General features: G+C 47.7%; 3 protein-coding genes across 8 annotated transcripts; all 3 read left to right on the top strand.

Annotated features, from left to right (window-relative positions):
* Positions 1–60: 60 nt before the first annotated feature.
* Positions 61–3,531, top strand: ndnfl (neuron-derived neurotrophic factor, like). The gene is made up of 3 exons (XM_066693200.1): positions 61–345; positions 675–799; positions 2,116–3,531. Exons 1-3 carry the CDS (start codon positions 170–172, stop codon positions 3,522–3,524), a joined length of 1,710 nt encoding a protein of 569 aa, XP_066549297.1. The 5' UTR covers positions 61–169; the 3' UTR covers positions 3,525–3,531.
* A 6,691-nt stretch (positions 3,532–10,222) lies between these two features.
* Positions 10,223–18,881, top strand: LOC136715942 (dnaJ homolog subfamily C member 9). Of its 4 annotated transcripts, none has more exons than XM_066693360.1 (3): positions 10,223–10,420; positions 16,289–16,484; positions 17,692–18,881. In XM_066693360.1, exons 2-3 carry the CDS (start codon positions 16,311–16,313, stop codon positions 18,133–18,135), a joined length of 618 nt encoding a protein of 205 aa, XP_066549457.1. In that variant the 5' UTR covers positions 10,223–10,420; positions 16,289–16,310; the 3' UTR covers positions 18,136–18,881. The 4 variants fall into 4 exon arrangements, with proteins under 4 accessions (XP_066549457.1, XP_066549458.1, XP_066549456.1 ...); XM_066693361.1 differs by having other exon boundaries at positions 16,286–16,484; XM_066693359.1 differs by having other exon boundaries at positions 10,224–10,420; positions 16,302–16,484.
* Positions 18,882–22,118: 3,237 nt separating this feature from the next.
* On the top strand, positions 22,119–25,051 carry LOC136715940 (dnaJ homolog subfamily C member 9). Of its 3 annotated transcripts, none has more exons than XM_066693356.1 (6): positions 22,119–22,272; positions 22,886–23,081; positions 23,427–23,567; positions 23,673–23,927; positions 24,054–24,140; positions 24,430–25,051. In XM_066693356.1, the coding sequence occupies exons 2-6, from the start codon at positions 22,908–22,910 to the stop codon at positions 24,538–24,540; spliced, it is 768 nt and encodes a 255-aa protein (XP_066549453.1). In that variant the 5' UTR covers positions 22,119–22,272; positions 22,886–22,907; the 3' UTR covers positions 24,541–25,051. The 3 variants fall into 3 exon arrangements, with proteins under 3 accessions (XP_066549453.1, XP_066549454.1, XP_066549455.1); XM_066693357.1 differs by having other exon boundaries at positions 22,129–22,272; positions 22,899–23,081; XM_066693358.1 differs by having other exon boundaries at positions 22,131–22,272; positions 22,883–23,081.

Below are 25,051 nucleotides of genomic sequence, written 5' to 3'. Positions count from 1 at the left end.
AGCCACAGTTCTGGACCAACTGTGATGTCATATGATGGCGTAGGACAGACATCATGTATTCAACTGTGCTGTGCTATACTATACTGTACTGAGCTGTGCTGTATTGTCTCACAGTGTCCCTCCTGTGCATGTCTCCCAGTCCCCAGTGTCCCAGTGGACAGCAGCAGGCATGGCTGTGGACGGCCGCTGCTGTGTCCTGCTCTCTGTGCTTTGCAGTGTGGTGTGGCCCCTCAGTCCCCCAGCCCCAGCCCCAGCCCCTGGGAACGAGGTGCCCCTGCGCCCCTCCGTCCTGCTCACCGCTGGCAGGGTCACCCCTATCCACCTTCCCCCGGGCCGCCCTCGCAGGTGAGAGCACAGCCGGACCGGACCGGACACTGACCATGCACGCACACGCAGAGACAAACGGCACGTGACACAGACACACAAGACAGATACGCAGTGAGCAGGACTCCTGCAGCGCATGACACACACAGTTCACGACACACAGACAAAATAACAAACTACATGTTACAAACACAGTGTACACTGGATAGATAGATGTGCAACGTGCATGGGCAATGCAAACCAAGAGAAGTAAACTTCATAATAATAATAATAATAATAATAATAATAATAATAATAATGTAATAGTCATGGAAAGCAGTGAGTGATTGCCAGTGTTGTATTTTGTGTAGGCTGTACTTCACTCTGCATGGGGACAGCACAGCCTTCTCTGTAGCAGTCAGCCCCTGCGACGGACCTGTCCACTGGAGTCTGATCGCCCGGACACAACACAGCAAGAGTGCCTGGACACTACACTGTGAGTCACAATACACGGCGACACACCAACGCACTGCACTGTGAGTCACGACACACACCGGCACACTGCACGAAGATCCCGAGAACCTGACTAGAAAGTTTCCTTTTGCACTAGACGTCAAACATCCCTAGTTTTCTAACAGCAAAGTGAACTCCAGACGATACATCATATTTCATTTATTTGCTTTCCAGCCCACATCTCGTCTCTTGCTGGATTGTTCAAAAACTTAAACTTTTCACACGCACATGGGGGAGCAAATCCTGCCTGCAAGCCAAGAAAGCTTTAAAAGTCACTCCATGAGCGTGCATGCTCTATCTCTCTCTCCGTGCGTAGCCAATCCTCAGAGCAGACCGGAGGCGCACTGAGCTTCCAGTCACATGCATTTCAAATCATAATATTTAAAGACGGCACGGCTTACATCTGGGGGATGAGAGAAAAGTCTACGATGTCCTGTTTACCCCGCAGCGCTCACTGGCAGATCAAAGCTGCCTCCGGGGTAATTAAGGGACTGCGCTAGGTGACGCCACAACACCAGAGCCAGATAGGAGGCTGGGAAAGAAGCCGTTTAGAAATCAGTTAGCCATCATTTAAGAGAATATCTGAGTAGCTGCAAGCTGAATCTGGGTGCTGTCGGCGATCCCTGCGCTGTTTATATGCAGTTGCGTAACGCACTGACAGCTCCTGACAGGATGAGAGCACACTTAATTCAGAGCCTCACCCTACTTCCCTACCCCCCCACACACACTGAGAGCCTGGCGTCAGCTTTCTTCTCTGAGATTCTCGACCTGTTTTTATTTTCATTTGCTCTTTTCCATTCCCTGAAGCCCGGCCAGGGTCAGGGAGCCAGCGGCAGCAGAGCAGAAACAGATGAAACGAGTCGGGCCCGTGTGGGAAGATGTGCCGAGTATTAGAGAGCACCACACTGCACTGTAGTGTCCTGCAATATGCTCCTTATGGACAAAGGTCCATCCCCTGTTCCCATGTTTTATTAAAAGGTTTCTGTAACCAGTGGGGGAGCAGTTAGTTATTGGAATGAGCGATATGAGCCTCCTCTCTAATATGACCTGGCTCGTCCTGTTCTTTACTCCATTTACACTTGAGATTTTTATATTTACATTCACTCTCATGCCCACACAGTAGTAGATGTCAACACAGACGCTGGTCCGAGAGGAACCCTGGCCCCTGTGAGTCCACACTAACTCACTGTTGCAGCCCGCAGGGGGAACGGGGCCTCACTGCCTCACTGCACAGACTAGACTGGCCTTGAAGCTGGTTGCCGAATTGCTGAAGCTGTGCTTGCACTGTTCTCCCTGCAGGGGGCGAGAAGAAGAGCATGCCTGAGGTGTGGTGGAAGAGCTCCGGGTCCGAGACGCGGCTGCACAGCTACACAGGCAACAGCATGGATACCTACACTGCCGCCCACAGCGCACCCGGCTCCCTCTACGTCCTCAAGCTGCAGTCTGGGGAGCTGGATACCCGGGCCTTTGTTTACCTGCAGGAGGGAGCCGGGCCCGTGGGGGCCTTCCCAGAGTTGCCCCCCGACCCACGCGTTCACACTGTGGGTGTGGGCATGACCAGCGTCACCCTGGCCTGGAGCCCCAGCCCCTCCGTCCTGAGGCCCAGCCAGAAGAGCTACCACTATTGCGTGCTGGCCAACCAGAGGCACAACTACCGGAGCCTGTGCGCAGCCAAGGAGGCAGCAAGGAAGGAGCGGGAGAGGGAGAGGGAGAGGGAGCGGGAGAGGGAGCGGGAGAGGGAGCGGGAGAAAGCCACTGTGAAGCCCTTTGTGAAAGCGTGGTGGTGGCAGCAGTGGGATGCCTCTGAGCTCGGCCTGGGAGGGTTGGCTGTCACCTCATCAGTGGGTGCCGCGGTGGTGCGTCACGTGTGCAGCAGCGAGGAGAGCGTGTGCACGGTGTCAGAGCTGGCACCAGACACGCAATACTACTTTGACGTGTTCGTGGTGGACCGGGCCAACGGCACCAGTGCGGCCTACACGGGGACCTTTGCCCATACGCACCCGGAGCCCCGGCCCGCCGTGCTGCCCCTGGGGGAGGGGGAGCTCCTGCGGGTGTCGCTGGGGGGGGGCGGGGCTGTGCAACTCCTCAGCTTCCGCCCGCGCGGCTGGCAGCAGAGCGCTCTCCTCACCCTGCAGAGCTGCAGCACGGGGGCGGTGCAGCTCACCATCTCCAGCAGGGGGCAGCAGCTGGCCTCGCAGCTGCTGACCCAGGAGGTGGCGCAGGTGTGGCTGCAGGGGATGCCCTCCTATCTTGTGCAGCTGGAAACCCCACCCACGGCCTCCACCCCTGCGGCCGCCGCGGTGAAGATCCAGGCCTCCTCTGCCTACCACCGCCAGACCGCACCCCTGCTGCCCGCCAGCCTGCAGCTCAAGTCCTTCAACAAGCTGCGGGGCTGCCGCTCGGTGACGCTGGCCTGGCTGGGCACGGAGGAGAGGAGCCTGTACTGCGTGTACCGCCGGCGGCTGGGCAAGGGCAAGGCTAGGGGGGGAGCCGAGGACAGCTGTGCCGGCCCGGAGTCCCGCAGCAACGCAGAGAGGGTGCTCTGCAAGTACTTCCAGGAGCTGAACCCCCGGCGAGCAGTAACCACCGCTACCATCGGGGGGCTGGAGCCAGGCGTGGCCTACCTGTTCGACGTCTACCTGATGCGGCCCTGGGGCATCCCTGTCCGCTACCACAGCAGGGCCGTGCGCACACGCCAGGAGTGCTGAGGACATCACGGCCACCGCCCCCACACCCCGTCCCCTGCCCACCCTCCCCTGGACCGATGCCCCCCCCCACACCCACTGCAGCACCAGCAACTGTACGCTGTTGCTGGGGGAAATAATAACAGGTAGACTGGCATGCAGGCAATGGGAGGACTGTAATAGACGTGGAACAGAGTCCGAGGCTTTCCGACGGGAAGCGAGCTGAGCTCCAATGTCACTTGACTGGACTGGTGTGGAGGGACGTCCCTGTGTATCCTGACATCCCCTCCCAGCTCGAGGCAGTAAGCACTTATCAACACTGGACTACACTGCTCTCCAGGGATTGCTATGGCACTCTTCATGACATAAGCGCGCGCACACATAAAACAGACACAAACCCACACACAGGCAGACGCACACACACACACATAGACACAAACCCACATGCAAACATAGACACAAACACACCTGCACACACACACACACACACACACACAGAGGCTTCTCACACAGGGGCGAACAGCTTCAAGTCTGTATCAATTTTTCAATCAGTTTTTATTTGTAAAGCGCCCTTCGCAGGGTAGCCACAGTGCGCTTTACAGAGGGATAAACATACTACAACAAAATAAATAAACAAAATACATGAATAAACCTTGCACAGTTGAAGTAAACTGAAATAAAGTAATCCAACATAAAATAAACCATTAGGCATGGAGGAGAGAAAAACAAACTCCTATGGATGACAGATTGTTATAGGAGAAAATAAATCTCTGGGGGTTCAGGGCTAATGGTTGCCTCCCCTCCAGGCAATACATATCTTACAGCAGCAAAAACTATATGGTATGTGTGGTGGACAAACATTAGCCAAGGAAAGTAAATTATTAAGCCAATGTTCCATAATAATTAAGTTGAATGCATGTTCTGCTTCTTATTATCATCATGATTATGATTATTATTACCATACAGAGTATGTGTTGATGTTTTTGATGGTTTAAATGTAATTAATGTCATAGTTAAATGATTTTATACAATGGTGATTTAGAATTGTATATTTTGTTTGGTATGTGTGTAGGACTAATAAAACCACTGACTCTATTTCTGTGTCCAGTGCTGTAATATTGGTGTCGCATATCATCGGCACTTTTTCTTGTAACATTTCTCAGAGTTACATTCCAGCGGGGAAAACACAAGCCCTCTGGAGGGAAAGTGAAGCCTGGATTGAGAAATGGCAACACACAACAGTAGAATATATTATTTCATATATATATATATATATATATATATATATATATATATATATATATATATATATATGTAAAATGGGTGCTGATTACTAACTAAAATATATACTTCTGTTATATGTAAAATGAATACACCTTTTTGTAAAATTAGGAATAATGGGTGTTATTATACTCAAATTAATTTAAATATTTCCACATGCATGTCTGTGGCCGTAATAATGAATTGTACATCTAAATATAACCCTCCACCCCACCTGCCTCCCTTCAATTTGATTATTATATAAATAAGTTATACATGCAATGGCATCAAAAAAATCGAATTTAATACACAAAACTAATGGTGTGAACATATTTATTTCAATCATCCAAAAAATACAAAAAGAAAATTGTTGCTCAGAACAGAAATTGTCTTCTATTTCGATGTGTAAGCATTAATTTAACATTTAGTATTATTACAGCAGTGTCCTTCCACTATTACAATGTATTCCCAGAGTTTTTAATTTTAAGATTCAAACTCTTGAAGAGATTTTCTCTCTTTTTAAAAGAAAAATACGCATGTCCATAGAAAGCTAAGGCACAGAACCGGAAACGGGTTGAAATCTTGGAATGTAGAATGTGTAGTACGCAGTTTCGAACGCAGTCAATTGTTCCCGGCCATACAAAAGCGCGGGAATTTTTTTAAACTGAGGCAGCACAGGATGACGCGTCTGATTGGTTACTTGCCTAAATCCCACCTCCAAGAAGTAATAACCCAATCAAACGTGTGATTTACGTCCTAGAGTGGGAATTATTTTAAAGTTAAAAAACGGGGGACAAAAGAATACTGGAATTTGCAAGTTATTTTCACAGGCGATCATCAGTATTCTGGACTGCAGCCAGAGGTCTTTCATGGCCAGATTAAACCCTGTGAAAATAATTAGGAAACCATTGAAATAACATACAAGTATACATTAAAATACAAGAATACAGTATTATTATACTAACATGGCTTATTTGGATAAAGGTGTTAGCTAAATAAATACTAATAATTACACATAAATCAGAGTTGTCCAAATGACTGTCTTTGGTGCCGGATTATCACAGTGAATACAAAGGAAACATTTTTATATCTTAATGTAATTTGTGGCTGTGTTACCACATATATTCTCATATGTTAATGTGTCCTTGTATGTTATTTTAGTTTTCACAGGCTTGAATCTGGCCATGGAAGACCTCTGGCTACAGTCTACAGCACTGGTTTCCAAAAACTCCCACACTTTTGACCTATTGCATGACCTATATAGCACACTGAACAACTCATCTTCTTACTGCCTACTGTACTATTAGTCAGAATATATACACTCACCTAAAGGATTCTTAGGAACACCATACTAATACTGTGTTTGACCCCCTTTCGCCTTCAGAACTGCCTTAATTCTACGTGGCATTGATTCAACAAGGTGCTGAAAGCATTCTTTAGAAATGTTGGCCCATATTGATAGGATAGCATCTTGCAGTTGATGGAGATTTGTGGGATGCACATCCAGGGCACGAAGCTCCCGTTCCACCACATCCCAAAGATGCTCTATTGGGTTGAGATCTGGTGACTGTGGGGGCCAGTTTAGTACAGTGAACTCATTGTCATGTTCAAGAAACCAATTTGAAATGATTCGACCTTTGTGACATGGTGCATTATCCTGCTGGAAGTAGCCATCAGAGGATGGGTACATGGTGGTCATAAAGGGTTGGACATGGTCAGAAACAACGCTCAGGTAGGCCGTGGCATTTAAACGATGCCCAATTGGCACTAAGGGGCCTAAAGTGTGCCAAGAAAACATCCCCCACACCATTACACCACCACCACCAGCCTGCACAGTGGTAACAAGGCATGATGGATCCATGTTCTCATTCTGTTTACGCCAAATTCTGACTCTACCATCTGAATGTCTCAACAGAAATCGAGACTCATCAGACCAGGCAACATTTTTCCAGTCTTCAACTGTCCAATTTTGGTGAGCTTGTGCAAATTGTAGCCTCTTTTTCTTATTTGTAGTGGAGATGAGTGGTACCCGGTGGGGTCTTCTGCTGTTGTAGCCCATCCGCCTCAAGGTTTTACGTGTTGTGGCTTCACAAATGCTTTGCTGCATACCTCGGTTGTAACGAGTGGTTATTTCACTCAAAGTTGCTCTTCTATCAGCTTGAATCAGTCGGCCCGTTCTCCTCTGACCTCTAGCATCAACAAGGCATTTTCGCCCACAGGACTGCCGCATACTGGATGTTTTTCCCTTTTCACACCATTCTTTGTAAACCCTAGAAATGGTTGTGCGTGAAAATCCCAGTAACTGAGCAGAGTGTGAAATACTCAGACCGGCCCATCTGGCACCAACAACCATGCCACGCTCAAAATTGCTTAAATCACCTTTCTTTCCCATTCAGACATTCAGTTTGGAGTTCAGGAGATTGTCTTGACCAGGACCACATCCCTAAATGCATTGAAGCAACTGCCATGTGATTGGTTGGTTAGATAATTGCATTAATGAGAAATTGAACAGGTGTTCCTAATAATCCTTTAGGTGAGTGTATATAGCATGTAGTAAGTACTTTTGCAGTATGTAGTTTGCAGTTTTGAATTTAGGCTGTATTACCCTACATAAGTACTACTTACTACATGCTACATACTGATTTTCATACCTGGTACATGTACATAGTACAGTACACACTACCAGAGGTAGTCGGAAGTTATACTTGAGTAAAAGTAAAAATACTCTACCAAAAATAATCTACAAAAACAAATCAGATTATTGATTGAAATAACGGAATACAATTTGTCATTTATATAATAGCCCATTTTGAGTTCTTACCCCCAACTCACTGTTCACACAAATACACATACACCCACAAGAGCTGTATAATAAAACACAAAACAAAATAAACAATGTCAGATATGTACCCCTGTAGAGATCGCGTTTGTTACAATGTAATATATTGCACTGGTGCAGGAGACCGAAACTCATATTGAAACAACCAAAACATCACTCTACTGAGTCCTTCAGGACAGAGACCCTGCGCTCTGAACTTGTATCGCGCAGTGTATCAATTGTGGCCGCGGGTTCGAGTCCATCTTTGGTCATTATGCTACAGCGTGATTGGACAAAAGTGTCCAGCCAACCTGAAACATGTAATTCCTCTATTCCATTATCATAACAGTAGCGGGTTCTGTGGGACATTTTGTGAAATTAAAAGTACATTATTCTGTTAATAAATGTACTGGTGTAAAAGTAGGCACAAATAATACATAAAAACTTACTTATGTACAGTTACTTTACACCCTTTAGCAACTAGCAGCATGAAGATGAATCATTTAAAGTTAGAAACAACTATGCCTTTGAAAACTACTTTTATTTATCAGGAAACATCAATAAAAGTAACAAATTAACAATAAAATTAACCATGTCGTTACATTCCAATTCCAGTTTGCCAAAGCCACGCCCCGTTCCTGCTAGGTGCGTGTTCTAGCCTAATAGGTCCGCCTCATTGGTCAACAGCCTGAAAGTGCTGATTGGATAGACTCTGAGAGACTCAGCCGAGTACCTATCAGAAACGGGGCGCGGTTTGGGCACAACTGCGTTCGAAAAAAAAATGACGCAAATGGAAAATGACGTGATGGCACGTCAACCGAACGTGAAGCATGCTGGGTATACACTGTGGCGAGCGGGGCGCAGATTGGACCTGAACACAACCAGAATAAGCCAACTTTGACCAAGAACTTGAGGCCATCGGTAGTTACGGCAATTATGAGTGTTCCAGTGATTTTGCAGTTGATACATGTTTTTCCCCTAAGCTTCCGGTTTACCGCTTTCCTTTAGCTCTTACCTGTGACTTCAGCGCATCTCCTCTGTACTTGTTAGCTATTAGTATTAGAACTAGACGATACGTCTTGTATTTTGTATTATTAACTATATTTTACCTGCACTGTAATTTTGAATTTATTAGGCACGATGTGTAATATTGTACTGTACTATTGCACTTTTGTATTGCTTCGGTATCCTGCAAGTCACCCTGGATAAGGGCGTCTGCCAATAAATAAAGATAATAAACCAACAGGACTGTGATGTATACAGTGCTGACTACTGTCACGCATGCCAGACGTTATATACTTAAAACATACAAAATAGATCTATACATAGACGAACGTGTTAGACTGCATTACAATGTATACTAGAGGTCGTTTGTTTAATTTAATTGTATTTTACAGCAGCAATGTCAAACTTTAAAACAATACAAACAATGTAGTAATGCATCTTTTAAATTTATTTTAATTGATTTAACTTCGCTGCAACATATCAAGACCCCACTCTCTCCCACGAGGCCTCTCGTTCCCGGTTTAGTGGCTGAAATGATGTGACCGCTGGTCCACTGACCACACCGCAGTAACACACAACCCGATGCCCTGCTCGGAAAATTAAGAGACAACTGCACTTTGTTCTTAATGTATGGCAGCCATTTCACTCCATTCATATTTTTATTTGGATTTTGGGAGACGTGGTCAGTAGTTTATAGAATAAAATACAACAACAATGTTCATTTTACCCAAACACATACCTATAAATAGTAAAACCAGAGAAACTGATCATTTGGTAGTGGTCTAATTTATTTTCCAGAGCTGTATATACCGCATATTTTGGCGAACGTTGCACGCCATCCGGGTACTTTTACCATACTACACATTCATATGCTACTTGCAATACGCATACTGCACACTACTGACATGGTGGCATGTCATACGTGTAGTACGCGGTTTCGCGTGCAGCCACAGCGACAAATCCGTGACTTCACGTAGATGACGTAACCGGTCACGCATCCACAGCTTCAACGAGCGCTGCGCGACAAAGAGGGGCGGCGGCCCCAGACAGCCCTCCTGCCTGCACCGCCACCTAGCCAGGGGGTGTGGATCGCCTGCGAGTCATGGCATGGAGGAGCGTATGCGTTTCATATGGCGAAGTACAACAGAAATATTTTAAAGTTGACAGTTCAACAATAAAATGATATGCCTGTTATAGTGGTGTACGGATACATTATAACCTCATTTCCATGTATTATGCACATTCATAAGTTGCACATCTGGCAAAGAAATCCTTAATACATATAACATGTTTTACATATGTATTTCTCTCAAATCAAACATTTAAATGTAGATTGTAAATCAGTGTAAATATATTGTACGCAAAAACTTGTAATTACAAGTGTGCGTCTTTAACCCTTAAGTGTCCCAACCATGAGCAGTAATAGTTACACTAATGAAAGATAATTAAAGGGTCGTAAAGCTACTTAATCTGATATAAACCGATTAAAATTATCACTCTTCTGATTGCACAGTAAATTACGAAGGGAACTCCGATCACAGCCACTTCCGCGCTTAGGACTGAATTCTCCCGGCACCGCCATCGCGCTTCCGCTCGGGCACTTCCTCTTCCTGCCCACGCTGCGTCTGCACCGCCCGTGACGTCACACGCAGACTCACGCCTGCAAGCCAGCCGGGACAGAAGTGTCGTGAACGCAGCCATTGTATCGACAGCGAGAGCAGCCGGGCCGACCGCGAAAAACACACCGGGCTGCCTCAGATCCACCGTCCACGGAGAGGAAGCACCGTCTGATCACATTCAGCGCCAGAGCCGCATCCCGCCCGTCCCTGTGAAGCCGGTGAGTCGAGCGCATCGAGGCCCGGGGCTCCATGTTTGGCTTCTCCGAGCAGCACAGAGTCGGAAAACAACACAATAGATGCGGTTGCGTCTCTCGGGAGCTCGGCGGAGGCTCTGGAAACAGCCCGAGTGCGCCAGCGCTGCGCCGCATTGCCCGTGTCGTGGGGATGGCGAGCTGCGGGCCGGACCGGGCGGCGCTTTTAGCCCGAGTGCTCGTATGCGGGGACGGACATCACGCATCGGTGCGGTGCGCGGGTAGCAGCGCGTCAGAGCCCATGATCCTGTACATCAGTGTGTGACGGCAGCACAGAGCCCACAGTATGTAGGCAGGACGGAGCGGCAGAAGCGGTCCATACTGTAGACATGTACACGAAGGGGGGATACATGTTTTAGGAACATGCACAGACGGGGATGCATGTTGTAGAAATGTACACGAAGGGGGTGCATGCTGTAGAAATGTAAATACATGGGTGGTTTCCGGGATTGCGCCTAGGACTATATAAAGAAGGAAAGGACAATTATGTCACAGATAGGCGGGGCTAACAATGGAGCCCGGAAGGGAGAGTGAACACACTCGCAGTTTATGCTTTATATAACCAACGTTGGCCCCATTTCAGATTTCATCCGCTTAAGTAAATGAAAAGGTAGGAATCCGAGGTTTACAATACCTTGACAGCTAACGGGAGAAGTGTAACCACGGACAAAAACAAACTTCGGCCTGCAAGCATATGACTACTTCTACTAGGCAGTCAGGGTTTATTTTAAGGCCGAGAAATACAACTTCACCGTCGGAAATGTTTGCCAAAAATAAATGAAAATTAGAACATGGATTTTAGATGGTGTTATCCATGTACTTAGTGTGATTTTGTAATGAATACATTGTCCCATCTGAGAATGGCTGCAGTAGCCTAAAGTAACAATCCTTTTATGGATTTTTTCACAATAATAAAATTCACCAAAATAAAATGTATTAGGGTTATGAATAAAAAAACATTAACCACAAAGTGCGATTTCATTTTATTAAACATGAAGCAGTATTAAACAGGCCATAACATTCAATTAAAACATTACCGGCAATACGCTACTAAATGCATTTAATAGTTATAATATAAACCTGATGTACAATACAGGGTACGATTATATATATCTATATATCTCTATAGATATAGATATTAATATAGATATAGATATACACACACTATAGTTACACTTGAAATTAGGTTCGTTAGCATTTACTGTGGTCAGTGTAACATTTGTATTTGAATAATCCATCATTACAAACCAACACTACGGCTAATTAGATAATCAAGTATAAACAATTCCAGACATCAATTTCAAGATTAACTCTGTAAAAAGTGCGTTTACAAATATATAGTAAGACGTAATTAGCAATCAGAGATTTTCAAAATAGTCATTAGTACACACGATGATCCGACTGATGGACTCCAATAGCCTTAAACATCTTGGTTTGAAAGTTCTGGCAGACAGTTTGCCGAGACTTGGCGATCTGAACTAAAACCTTGCAGCTAAGTCACGTATATTTTGGCAATTGTTTCGTCCGACATCATAACACAGTCTTCCGTGACTGGTTTAATCTGGCTTGCTGTAACAGCCAATAGGTACCTGTATGTTCGAATGCATAGTCTCCGAACGCTCGAAGGTTCGATTGCTCTCCAGACATTCGGATGCGTTTATAAACCTTCGGAGGTCCGTCAGGTGACAATCAAGCACACTACTCCACATCATACATCTCTACTGATAGAAAACATGGATTTTCAGAGCTCCCCCTTTAACATGTTTCATACAAGTAAATCAATATACAGTGTCCGAGATAAAACACCCCCGTATTGTTTAACAAGATAATTGTTAACATGGATTTACTGGTTAAAAAAAGTCATTGACCACAAAATAGTTAACATGCAAACCTCGTCCTGAAGGGTTTGCTACACGCTCTTGTGCCATCGTTGATCTGTTAAATATTACTGGTCAAACCAAAAGTTACTTTATAGTTTGTAAGTTACGTTTTAGTAGAAAAAGCCATGCAGAATAAGAATCTTAAAGGCACATAAAAACTGACATTATGAATATGCCTTGAGATCGAGCTGAATCAATATTATTCGAGTACTTAAGTCAAAGTGGCCTAACAAACACTAAATCATTTTGTATATGCACGTCTTATTTTTAAATGTTAATGAAATAGTTCAGAGCTGACGGAATGTTAGCAATCAATACCAATTTAAATAGATTTCTACACAGAAGTGGTGCAAAGTCTCGGCGGATTGTGGCCATCCGGGCTCTTTTGTCTTAGAAATGTGTGAAATGACTGGGTTTATCTGGGTCAACTGGGAATGTCTCACACGGCTAGGAAGTGACGTGTGTTTATCGCACTTCGGGAACCGAATAACCTGCCTTCACATCATGTGGCAATTACGGTAGAAACCACTTACTTTGTATAAAACAAAATGTATTGTCTTTGATGTGAGTTAGTGGTATTTTGGCTAGTGACAGTTTAGGTGAAAACAAGTTGAAAAACATATGAACCTTCGTGGTAGGCAAAAGTGATTTAATTCACACATTCGCGTTTCATTACATTTGCAGTCGATCATGGGTCGCCCTGTTGGTTTATATCTCCAAAGTCCGAGTAAACGAGTAGTATTTACCTGGAAGCGGAAGTGAGTGTTTTTAACATCCTCCCCACACGACGTGACGTCAATAATGGCGCCAGCTCCTTTGCCGAACTGCATCATGGGATCGATGTCATTTCCGTGTTTATATAGACCCGGGATTGCACGTGCAGCCCACTCCCTGCAGGGCGCGCTCGTGCTCCGTCTGTGATGCACTGACCCTGTGTGACGTGTCCTCTGTACAGTGAGGAGCACACTTTACCTGTGATGCACTGACCCTGTGTGACGTGTCCTCTGTACAGTGAGGAGCACACTTTACCTGTGATGCACTGACCCTGTGTGACGTGTCCTCTGTACAGTGAGGAGCACACTTTACCTGTGATGCACTGACCCTGTGTGACGTGTCCTCTGTACAGTGAGGAGCACACTTTACCTGTGATGCACTGACCCTGTGTGACGTGTCCTCTGTACAGTGAGGAGCACACTTTACCTGTGATGCACTGACCCTGTGTGACGTGCAGTGAGGAGCACACTTTACCTGTGATGCACTGACCCTGTGTGACGTGTCCTCTGTACAGTGAGGAGCACACTTTACCTGTGATGCACTGACCCTGTGTGACGTGTCCTCTGTACAGTGAGGAGCACACTTTACCTGTGATGCACTGACCCTGTGTGACGTGTCCTCTGTACAGTGAGGAGCACACTTTACCTGTGATGCACTGACCCTGTGTGACGTGCAGTGAGGAGCACACTTTACCTGTGATGCACTGACCCTGTGTGACGTGTCCTCTGTACAGTGAGGAGCACACTTTACCTGTGATGCACTGACCCTGTGTGACGTGCAGCAGGAGCACACTTTTCCTGTGATGCACTGACCCTGTGTGACGTGTCCTCTGTACAGTGAGGAGCACACTTTACCTGTGATGCACTGACCCTGTGTGACGTGTCCTCTGTACAGTGAGGAGCACACTTTACCTGTGATGCACTGACCCTGTGTGACGTGTCCTCTGTACAGTGAGGAGAACACTTTACCTGTGATGCACTGACCCTGTGTGACGTGTCCTCTGTACAGTGAGGAGCACACTTTACCTGTGATGCACTGACCCTGTGTGACGTGTCCTCTGTACAGTGAGGAGCACACTTCACCTGTGATGCACTGACCCTGTGTGACGTGTCCTCTGTACAGTGAGGAGCACACTTTACCTGTGATGCACTGACCCTGTGTGACGTGCAGCAGGAGCACACTTTTCCTGTAATGCACTGATCCTGTGTGACGTGTCCTCTGTACAATGAGGAGCACGCTTTTCCTGTGATGCACTGATGCTGTGTGACGTGTTCTCTGTGCAGCAGGAGCACACTTTTCCTGTGATGCACTGATGCTGTGTGACGTGCAGCGAGGAGCACACTTTACCTGTGATGCACTGACCCTGTGTGAAGTGCCGCGAGGAGCACACTTTACCTGTGATGCACTGACCCTGTGTGACGTGCAGTGAGGAGCACACTTTACCTGTGATGCACTGACCCTGTGTGACGTGTCCTCTGTACAGTGAGGAGCACACTTTACCTGTGATGCACTGACCCTGTGTGACGTGTCCTCTGTACAGTGAGGAGCACACTTTACCTGTGATGCACTGACCCTGTGTGACGTGCAGTGAGGAGCACACTTTACCTGTGATGCACTGACCCTGTGTGAAGTGCAGCGAGGAGCACACTTTACCTGTGATGCACTGACCCTGTGTGACGTGCAGTGAGGAGCACACTTTTTCCTGTGATGCACTGATCCTGTGTGACGTGTTCTCTGTGCAGCAGGAGCACACTTTACCTGTGATGCACTGATGCTATGTGATGTGTTCTCTGTGCAGCAGGAGCACACTTTACCTGTGATGCACTGACCCTGTGTGACGTGCAGTGAGGAGCACACTTTACCTGTGATGCACTGACCCTGTGTGACGTGCAGCAGGAGCACACTTTTCCTGTGATGCACTGATCCTGTGTGATGTGTCCTCTGTACAGTGAGGAGCACACTTTACCTGTGATGCACTGACCCTGTGTGACGTGCAGCGAGGAGCACACTTTACCTGTGATGCACTGACCCTGTGTGACGTGCAGCAGGAGCACACTTCACCTGTGATGCACTGACCCTGTGTGACGTGCAGCAGGAGCACACTTTACCTGTGATGCACTGACCCTGTGTGACGTGCAGCAGGAGCACACTTTACCTGTGATGCACTGACCCTGTGTGACGTGCAGCAGGAGCACACTTTTCCTGTGATGCACTGATCCTGTGTGATGTGTCCTCTGTACAGTGAGGAGCACACTTTACCTGTGATGCACTGACCCTGTGTGACGTGCAGCGAGGAGCACACTTTACCTGTGATGCACTGACCCTGTGTGACGTGCAGCAGGAGCACACTTTTCCTGTAATGCACTGATCCTGTGTGACGTGTTCTCTGTGCAGCAGGAGCACACTTTTCCTGTGATGCACTGATCCTGTGTGACGTGTCTTCTGTACAATGAGGAGCACGCTTTTCCTGTGATGCACTGATGCTGTGTGACGTGTTCTCTGTGCAGCAGGAGCACACTTTTCCTGTGATGCACTGATGCTGTGTGACGTGTTCTCTGTGAAGCTAGTAGCACACTTTTCCTGTGATGCACTGATGCTGTGTGACGTGTTCTCTGTGAAGCTAGTAGCACACTTTTCCTGTGATGCACTGATGCTGTGTGACGTGCAGCAAGGAGCACTCTTTACCTGTGATGCACTGATGCTGTGTGACGTGTTCTCGGTGAAGCGAGGAGCACTCTTTTCCTGTGATGCACTGATGCTGTGTGACGTGTCCTCTGTGCAGCAAGGAGCACACTTTTCCTGTGACGCACTGATCCTGTGTGACGTGTTCTCTGTGCAGTGAGGAGCACACTTTTCCTGTGATGCACTGATGCTGTAGCAGCGGTGTGACGTGTTTTCAGTGAAGTGAGGAGCACACTTTTCCTTACAGTAGGTTCATAGTAGTAATAGTGTATGCAGGCTATCGTGGCATTTGGATGAGCAGCATAATGAGAGAGCAACCAAAGCAATGTGATTTACAGTTCTCGCTGCAGTTCCTACTTCTGCCTTGTTACCCACAGGGGTGGGTGTGTGTCCGCCTGGTTACTAACAGGTGTGTGTCTGTGTGGTCTTACTGGTTACCCACAGTTTGTGAGTGTGTGTGTGTGTGTGTGTGTGTGTTGTACATGTTTCCTGACAGCAGTGTGCTCTTCCAGCCCAGTGCCATGGGTCTCCTGCAGCGCTGTGAGGAGCTCTTCAGCTCGGCCGACCTGTACCAGGTGCTAGGAGTGACCAGGGAGGCGTCCGAGGCCAAGGTCCGCCACGGATACTTCAAGGTCTCTCTGCTGGTGCACCCCGACAGGGCGCCCAACGACCAGCTGGCCACCAAGAAGTACCAGGTAAGAAGGGGAAGAGAGATTAATTGTGATTAAGGATTTAATTGGCTTTTGCAATTCAAAAGTAAATATCTCTGCGTATGTGAATTTCTCCCGCATAAATATTTGAATTAAATACATATAGGGCGTTTCAGCTGTAAACACTTCAAAATTAATAAGTTATAATAAGTTAATACGTTAATAAGTTTATTATCTAACCGTCGGACCTGCGGTAGGCTAAACTGAATATAATATAGCTGACAATATGGTCTTTGTAATAACATTAGTCATTGTGAAATAGTTATAATCATGTTGATTTTCTACACATCATATATTCATATTTATTGTATTAGATTTACACCTGCTATAGCTCTCGTCCGGATCGGCTCAGCAAGTTTCTGACTCTCCTGTGGAATTCAGTCTTGATCTCATTGCAAACCCGGCTCTCTGGATCAATGCCTGGATCAGTCACTTGTTTGATCATGTGCTAATTCAGTTGTATTAGGTGTAGAGCTGTGCAGTGTTGAAAAGCACGTTTTCTGCATTGATACACAGCTGCCATTTCAAAGCACTTTCACGTTGCAAGAGATGTTATATTTATGCTATTATGCTATTTTTACAACTGGTTATTTATGTTTTATAATTGTATCAGTCTGCTTAGATATGTGAGTACCGATTTATACACCAGTTTACAAAGTTTATTGCTTTTTGGTCCGACTGCATCGCACAACAATTCTAAACTGAGTTTAAATACTGAAATTAAGCAGCAAAGGACTGTCTGTAAATTATCTGCAGCACAACTTTCCCCAGAGTTGCCAGACGCATTGCCGCCCCAAAGGGGAGACATCAACTGATGGAAACGCACCCGACACGCATTCTATTTGTTGCGACGTTTCTAAAATTGGCATAAAATTTGCTTATTTGGAAGGAAACGTATGATTGTGGAATCTAAAGATGTGTAAATTGATTGATGTCAGCTCAAATAATTGCGCACAGGCAATCATGTAATAATTGCCACAGGCCTACGTGAGGCGCCGACGGTTGGTTGGGGCTTAGTTTGGTATTCTTCTCCACCTGTACCACCAAATTTGAAACTATATGTAGACAATGACGCGCGGCTTCCCCCCAGAGCCGGTCAGGCAGTATCCATCTACACGTGCTTTACACCTCTCTTAAAATAAAGATGTACATTGAGGTGCTGTGACCAAAGGCTGGTGTCCCTGTGTTGCAGACTCTGGGGCAGGTGTATGCGGTGCTGAGCGACCGGGAGAAGAGGGCGCTGTACGACGAGCAGGGCACGGTGGTCGAGGAGGCGGAGGCGGACGAGGAGGCGGAGGCCTTGGATGAGCAGTACCAGCAGCAGTACCAGCAGCAGTACCAGCAGCAGCTGTACCAGCAGCTGTATCAGCAGCAGTGCCAGCAGCAGTACCAGCAGCTGTATCAGCAGCAGTACCAGCAGCAATACCAGCAGCTGTGCCAGCAGCTGTACCAGCAGCAGTACCAGCAGCAGTATCTGCAGCTGTACCGGCAGTACCAGCAGCAGCAGCAGCAGCAGCAGCATCAGCAGCAACATCAGCAGCAGCAGCAGCAGCATCAGCAGCAGCAGCAGCAGTATCAGCAGCTGTATCAGCAGCTGTATCAGCAGCAGCAGCAGCAGCAGTACCGGCGGCAGTAGCGGTACCCAGCGGCGGCAGGAGTGGTACCGGCGGCGGCAGGCGCGGTACCGGCGGTGGCAGGAGCAGGAGCGGCGGTGGCAGGAGCAGGAGCGGCGGCAGTATCGGCGGGTCTACGGCATTTCAGCACGAACATTTCATCACGCACAATTCCTCACCAGGTACAGTTCATCACCAGGGACAGTCCATCAACGGCAATTCATTACTAATTTGCATATTCGTTAACAAATGACACACGGCCTCTTTTGGTTTAGATCGAATACTTCTTAATGTCCTGCGGTTCCGAAACAGCCTTTTATTGAATCCTGCAGAGTTCCCCATGGCAGTCATAGTTGTTTTTTCCAAAGTACGTAATTCGGTTCAGTAAATAAAACCCGGTCACTGACATGAGAGGGACCCGCACCCACACCCAGACTCTGCGTGGGATTAGCTTATTGCTTTGAATTCTGAGTGATTTCCACTTGTGCTGTTTGCTTTTAATTTTAAACAAATGTTATACAAAATGTGACAAAGAAAAATATAGATTGCGTATTTTTCTTTTATATCAAACATTGCCTGTTATTATTAAAGAGTTCATTAGGACATTTTTCATGTTTAGTTCTTACATTGTTTTATTAACCTTGTGTATCTAAGTTTGTATGTTTTTACAGACCTTGTTATTTTTATACCAGCACTTGTGTTGGTAACAGTAAAGTAAAAGATGTATTTCAAATTTCAAGTTTAATAAAATAATATGTATTAAACTGTTTTACGTTCTAAAATTATAACGTGTCAATAATTGTGCTTTAGCCCTATTTTAAACACACACCCTCTCTCTCGCTCTCTTTCTCTCTCTCTCTCTCTCTCTCTCTCTCTCTCTCTCTATCTATCTCAATTCAATTGCGTTTTCAATTCAATTTGCTTTATTGGCATAACAACAGTGTAGGGTATTAGAACTTAAGAAACATAAGAAAGTGTCCAATGGAGAGGAGGCCATTCACCCCATCATGCTCATTTGGTGTCCATTAATAACTAAGTGATCAAGGATCCTATCCAGTCTGTTTGTGAATGTTCCCAAATTGTCTCTTCAGCCACATCGCTGGGGAGTTTGTTCAGATTGTGACGCCTCTCTGTGTGAAGAAGTGTCTTGAATGCCTTGAAGCCCAATTTCCATTTGTGTCCTGGGTGCGAGTGTCCCTGCTGATCTGGAAAAGCTCCTCTGGTATGATGGGGTCGATGCCTTTCATGATATTGAAGACTTGGATCAAGTCCCCACGTAGTCTCCTCTGTTCCAGGGTGAGAAGGTTCAGGTCCCTCAGTCTCTCAGTAGGACATTCCCTTCAGACCTGGAATAAGTCTGGTTGCTCTCCTCTGAACTGCCTCTAGAGCAGCGATATCTTTCTTGAAGTGTGGAGCCCAGAGCTGTCCACAGTATCCAGATGAGCTCTAACTAGTGCATTGTACAGTCTGAACATCACTGCCCTTGTTCTCAATTCTACACTTTTGTCAATATACCCTAACACTCTGCTTGCCTTTTTTATTGCTTCCCCACATTGTTTGGATGGAGAAAGTGAGGAGTCCACATAGATTCCTATATATACACATATGTATCCCTCCACCCACCCTCACACAACCCAAATATAAACAGAACAGATTCCCTTCCATTCTACTCCCTCCCTCCCTCTAGTTGGCATGGTGTCTATAAACTGTCCCTCAGGCTGTGACAGTTGGACACGTATTGGGCAGCCAGTGAGGTTGTGCATCCCTCTCCCAGCACGACTGATAGTTTTTCTGTCTCATTCGTGGTAATTGTGGGATTATGAGAGTGATTTTATTATTATATTTGTCCCTTGTTTGGGAATATTTTCCACTAGTTAGACAAAGACCTCTCCTGTCTATCAGTGACCACAGCGCTGCTCCTCTCTGTGTTCCCCTCTCCTGTCTCTGTGACCACAGCGCCACTCCTTTCTGTGTCCACCTCTCCTGTCTCAGTGTCCAAAGCACCGGTTCTCTCTAGTCATCCAGGTCTTCCAGGTTGCTTGAGCTGGTATTTGGTCAGGATCTGCCTGTGCTTTGTGTTTCTGGCTGTCACCAGGTATTCTGCCAGGGTGTATTTTGCTATCGAACCCTCAATAGACTCCTGTTTGTTCTGTGTTTTAGTGTTGTGAGTGTTTGAGGTGTTGTATAATTTGGTTTAGTCAAATTGGCCTTGTTTGTGCAGTGTTGTCCTCGAGCTGACCAACCGCAGTGTGGCTCTGACTGACCACAGTGTCACTCTCACTGACCGCAGTGTGGCTCTGACTGACCACAGTGTCACTCTCACTGACCGCAGTGTCACTCTCACTGACCGCAATGTGGCTCTGACTGACCACAGTGTCACTCTGACTGACCGCAATGTGGCTCTGACTGACCGGAGTGTCACTCTCAGTGACCACAGTTTGGCTCTGACTGACCGCAGTTTGGTTCTGACAGTCTGTGTGACATGACCGCACCCCGTGCAAACAAGTGAGTGATGCAGTATTCAATAAAAGGGGTGAAATTAAAGAGATGATAAACGGACTACAACTGCCGTGGGTAAGTAGGATTTAAATAAAAGGCTGTTTTGGAATCGTAGGACAGTCTGTTACATATTTAATACTTTAGAAAGACTTGGCTTCCCCACGCAGTCTCCTCAGCAGGGACGTTATCTGGAACTGCATAGTTCCTCACGCACAAGGAGGTGAAGGAAGCATTTCGTAGTGTGAGGGGCGCTCAGTGTGTGATCTCGTGATAGTGACGGCAGCCCTCTCTGCGCCTCTAACTCCCACTAGACCAGGTCCAGTGTGGTGTTCTGGGCATGAGACAACGGGTCACATGGTGTTCACAGCACACTACTGTGCTCTGCTGAGCTGTGCTGTACTGTGCTCCCCTGTCTCACAGTGTCCCTCCTGTGCATGTCTCCCAGCCCCCAGTGTCCCAGTGGACAGCACCAGGCATGGCTGTGGACGGCCACTGCTGTGTCCTGGTCTCTGTGCTGTGCAGTCTGGTGTGGCCCCTCAGGCCCCCGGCCACAGCCCCTGGGAACGAGGTGCCCCTGTGCCCCTCCGTCCTGCTGACCACTGGCACGGTCACCCCCATCCACCCGTCCCTGGGCCGCCTTCGCAGGTGAGAGCACAGCCGGACCTGACTGTGCACTGACCATGCACACACACACACACACATCACATGACAGACACACAACACAGAGATACACAGCCCACAGTGCATGACACACACAGATACGCACAATAACGCACTACATGTTACATACACAGTGTACACGCTACATAGAGAGAACATGCATGAGCAATGCAAACCAATGAGAACAGTCAGTGTTGTGCAGGCTTTACTTCAGCACAGCCTCCTCTGTAACCTGTCCGCTGGAGTCCGAGCACCTGGACACAGCACAGCAAGACCACCTGGACACTACACTGTGAGTCACACACTGACACACTCACACACAAGAGGACTCCTTCGCACATGTGATACCCAGCCAGTCTGCATTAGTTAGACTGAAAGTCACTCCATGAGCTCTGTCTCTCTCTCTCTCTGTGGCTATCGGCAGCTTCTGCTTATTATAGAGTATGTGTTGATGTGTTTGATGGTTTAAAGGTATTTAATGTCATAGTTAAATAATTGTATAAAATAGTATATTTTGTTTGCTATGTGTGTAGGATCAATAAAGCTGCTGACTCTGTTTCTGTGTCCAGTGCTGTAATATTGGTGTCGCATATCACCGGCGCTTTAAGGCACACTTTTAAGTTACATTCCAGCGGGGAAAACACCAGACCTGGGGGGAAAGTGAAGCCTGGATTGAGAAATGCCAACAATAAGCAGCAGAGTTTTTATTGTTACAATTATATACAATCCTACACACAACCTTCACACACTTCCAATCCGAGTCCCCTTCTGTGACGTCGCAGCACACGCACGAGCACGCGCACGGACGTCGCAGCGGGAGCCCGCACGCACGCACGCACGCACGCACGCACGCACAGCTGAAGACGTGACGTAGCGCGCCAAATTTCGGAGCCGGGAAAAGAGCAGCCGGGGAGACGGAGAGAAACACACCGGGCTCCGCACATCCACCGTCTGATCACATTCAGCGCCAGAGCCGCATCCCGCCCGTCCCTGTGAAGCCGGTGAGTCGAGCGCATCGAGGCCCGGGGCTCCATGTTTGGCTTCTCCGAGCAGCACAGAGTCCGAAAACAACACAATAGATGCGGTTGCGTCTCTCGGGAGCTCGGCGGAGGCTCTGGAAACAGCCCGAGTGCGCCAGCGCTGCGCCGCATTGCCCGTGTCGTGGGGATGGCGAGCTGCGGGCCGGACCGGGCGGCGCTTTTAGCCCGAGTGCTCGTATGCGGGGACGGACATCACGCATCGGTGCGGTGCGCGGGTAGCAGCGCGTCAGAGCCCATGATCCTGTACATCAGTGTGTGACGGCAGCACAGAGCCCACAGTATGTAGGGCAGGACGGAGCGGCAGAAGCGGTCCATACTGTAGACATGTACACGAAGGGGGGATACATGTTTTAGGAACATGCACAGACGGGGATGCATGTTGTAGAAATGAACACGAAGGGGGTGCATGCTGTAGAAATGTAAATACATGGGTGGTTTCCGGGATTGCGCTCATGCTTCGTGCAGATCTGATGCACTGATCCTGTGTTCTCTGTGCAGCTGGTGGAAGGAGCACACTTTTCCTTACAGTAGGTTCATTATGTGTGTGTGTGTTGTACATGTTTCCTGACAGCAGTGTGCTCTTCCAGCCCAGTGCCATGGGTCTCCTGCAGCGCTGTGAGGAGCTCTTCAGCTCGGCCGACCTGTACCAGGTGCTAGGAGTGACCAGGGAGGCGTCCAAGGCCGAGATCCGGCGTGGATACTACAAGGTCTCTCTGCTGGTGCACCCGGACAGGGCTCCCGATGACCAGATGGCCACTGAGAAGTTCCAGGTAGGAAGGGGGTGAGAGGACGGATGCTGTCATGGACCCCCGCCGGCCAGGGAGTGCTCATAGTTTACACCTCTTTGATGTGGTCAATGCCTTTCATGATTTTGAAGACTTGAATCAAGACCCCATGTAATCTCCTCTGTTCCAGGGTGAAAAGGTTCAGTTCCTCAGTCTCTCAGTAGGACATTCCCTTCAGACCTGGAATAAGTCTGGTTGCTCTCCTCTGAACTGCCTCTAGAGCAGCGATATCATTCTTGAAGTGTGGAGCCCAGAACTGTCCACAGTATCCAGATGAGCTCTAACTAGTGCATTGTACAGTCTGAACATCACTGCCCTTGTCTGTTGCAGACTTTGGGGCAGGTGTATACGGTGCTGAGTGACCAGGAGAAGAGGGCGCTCTACGATGAGCAGGGCACAGTGGACGAGGAAGCAGATGCCCTGAGCCAGGAGCGCTGCTGGGACGAGTACTGGAGGCTGCTGTTCCCCAAGGTGCCGACCTGCCTCAGCCGCTCGTGTGTACCAAACAGGGCAGAGAACGTATCCCAATATTTAAATTCTCTTTTGGTCTCAACTCCTCTCTCTCTCCCTGCCCAGATCACGCTGGCGGACATCCTGCAGTTTGAGAAGACCTACAAGCACTCTGCGGAGGAGCAGGCCGACGTGCTGCAGCTGTACACGCAGGCCGAAGGGGACATGGACCACATCATGACCTCGCTGCTGTGCGCTGGGCCGGAGGACGAGCCACGCGTCCGCGACATCATCCAGAGCGCCATCGATGCCGGGGAGGTGCCGGCCCACCGCGCCTTCGTCCAGGAGAGCGACCGCAAGAAGAAGGCACGCAAGAGAGTGGTGCGTTGGCGTAGACGGGCTCGTAACCAGGAACAGCGCTTTAGGGATCCATAGGGGGGTTTCAGTAATGTGTGAACAGTGTGTCGGAGAGCTGCGTTGTGATGGCCCCATGTCTTGCATTGCCAGGCTGACAAAGAGCGCAAGGAGGCGGAGAAGGTCCAGAAGGAGATGGGGCTGCAGGACGGCGAGGACAGCCTGGTGGCCATGCTGCAGGTGAGAGCCCTGTCCTCGGCAGTGCGGCCCTGAGCTGCTGAACGGCAGGACCAGGGCCTGGTTGCATAAACACAGTCCTTGTCTTGGTATAATTGATAACGATAGACTCTCGGCTAGACTGGTCTTACTTAGTCAATCACTCAATGCATTCTGGGAATTTGACACACACATGGTGGACACTTCTCTAAAACAGCGACTGGTTCACAGTCACTGAAGATCTGGACGGAGAGACGGAGAGTGTGGTTACACACAAGTCTAATGAGGTGTTTGTTTTGTTTCCTGACCACAGAAGAGGCAGAAATCCCGGGAGCAGGGCTTCAACTCCTTCCTGGCGAACCTGGAGGAGAAGTACTCCAAGAAAGGAGGGAAGGGGGGCGCTGCGAAGAAGGGCAAGAAGTGAGGACACCGGAGCCGGGCTGTTGATATTGTAGGACTCCTGCGCTCACTGGTGCTCGTCAGCGCGGGGCTGGAACACTGAATAACTTTTAAACACACTTGGGGAGATCTGTTAAGAGTCTTCAAGTTTTTCTCTCCCTCACTCACTCTCTCCCTGTCTGTCAGATTCAAATTCAAGGTGCTTTATTGGCACGCCAGACGGGTTTGCAGTGTTGCCAAAGCCATTAGCCTTACGCGTGTATGGAAAAAGAAGAGAAATAATAATAAATAAAAGTCAGTGTTTTTATAAAATACAAAAACCACAACACAGAAAAAAGTTTAAATGTAATCTTAATATAGACATTTTTTTTTTTATCAAACAAGGAAGAACAAGAGAATACATCCCAGTAACAGGGTCTACAGACTCGTGAACAGCGTCACATTGTGTCCCCCATGAGGATTGACAGTTTTCTTCTGTTATTCATTACCCAAAATTGTTTGAATGGTATTTATTTTATTAAAGAATATTTCACTAA

Source organism: Amia ocellicauda, chromosome 20 (assembly GCF_036373705.1).
Source record: "Amia ocellicauda isolate fAmiCal2 chromosome 20, fAmiCal2.hap1, whole genome shotgun sequence".
Taxonomy (NCBI): Eukaryota; Metazoa; Chordata; class Actinopteri; order Amiiformes; family Amiidae; genus Amia; species Amia ocellicauda.
This window is presented reverse-complemented; position numbering and strand designations above follow the sequence as displayed.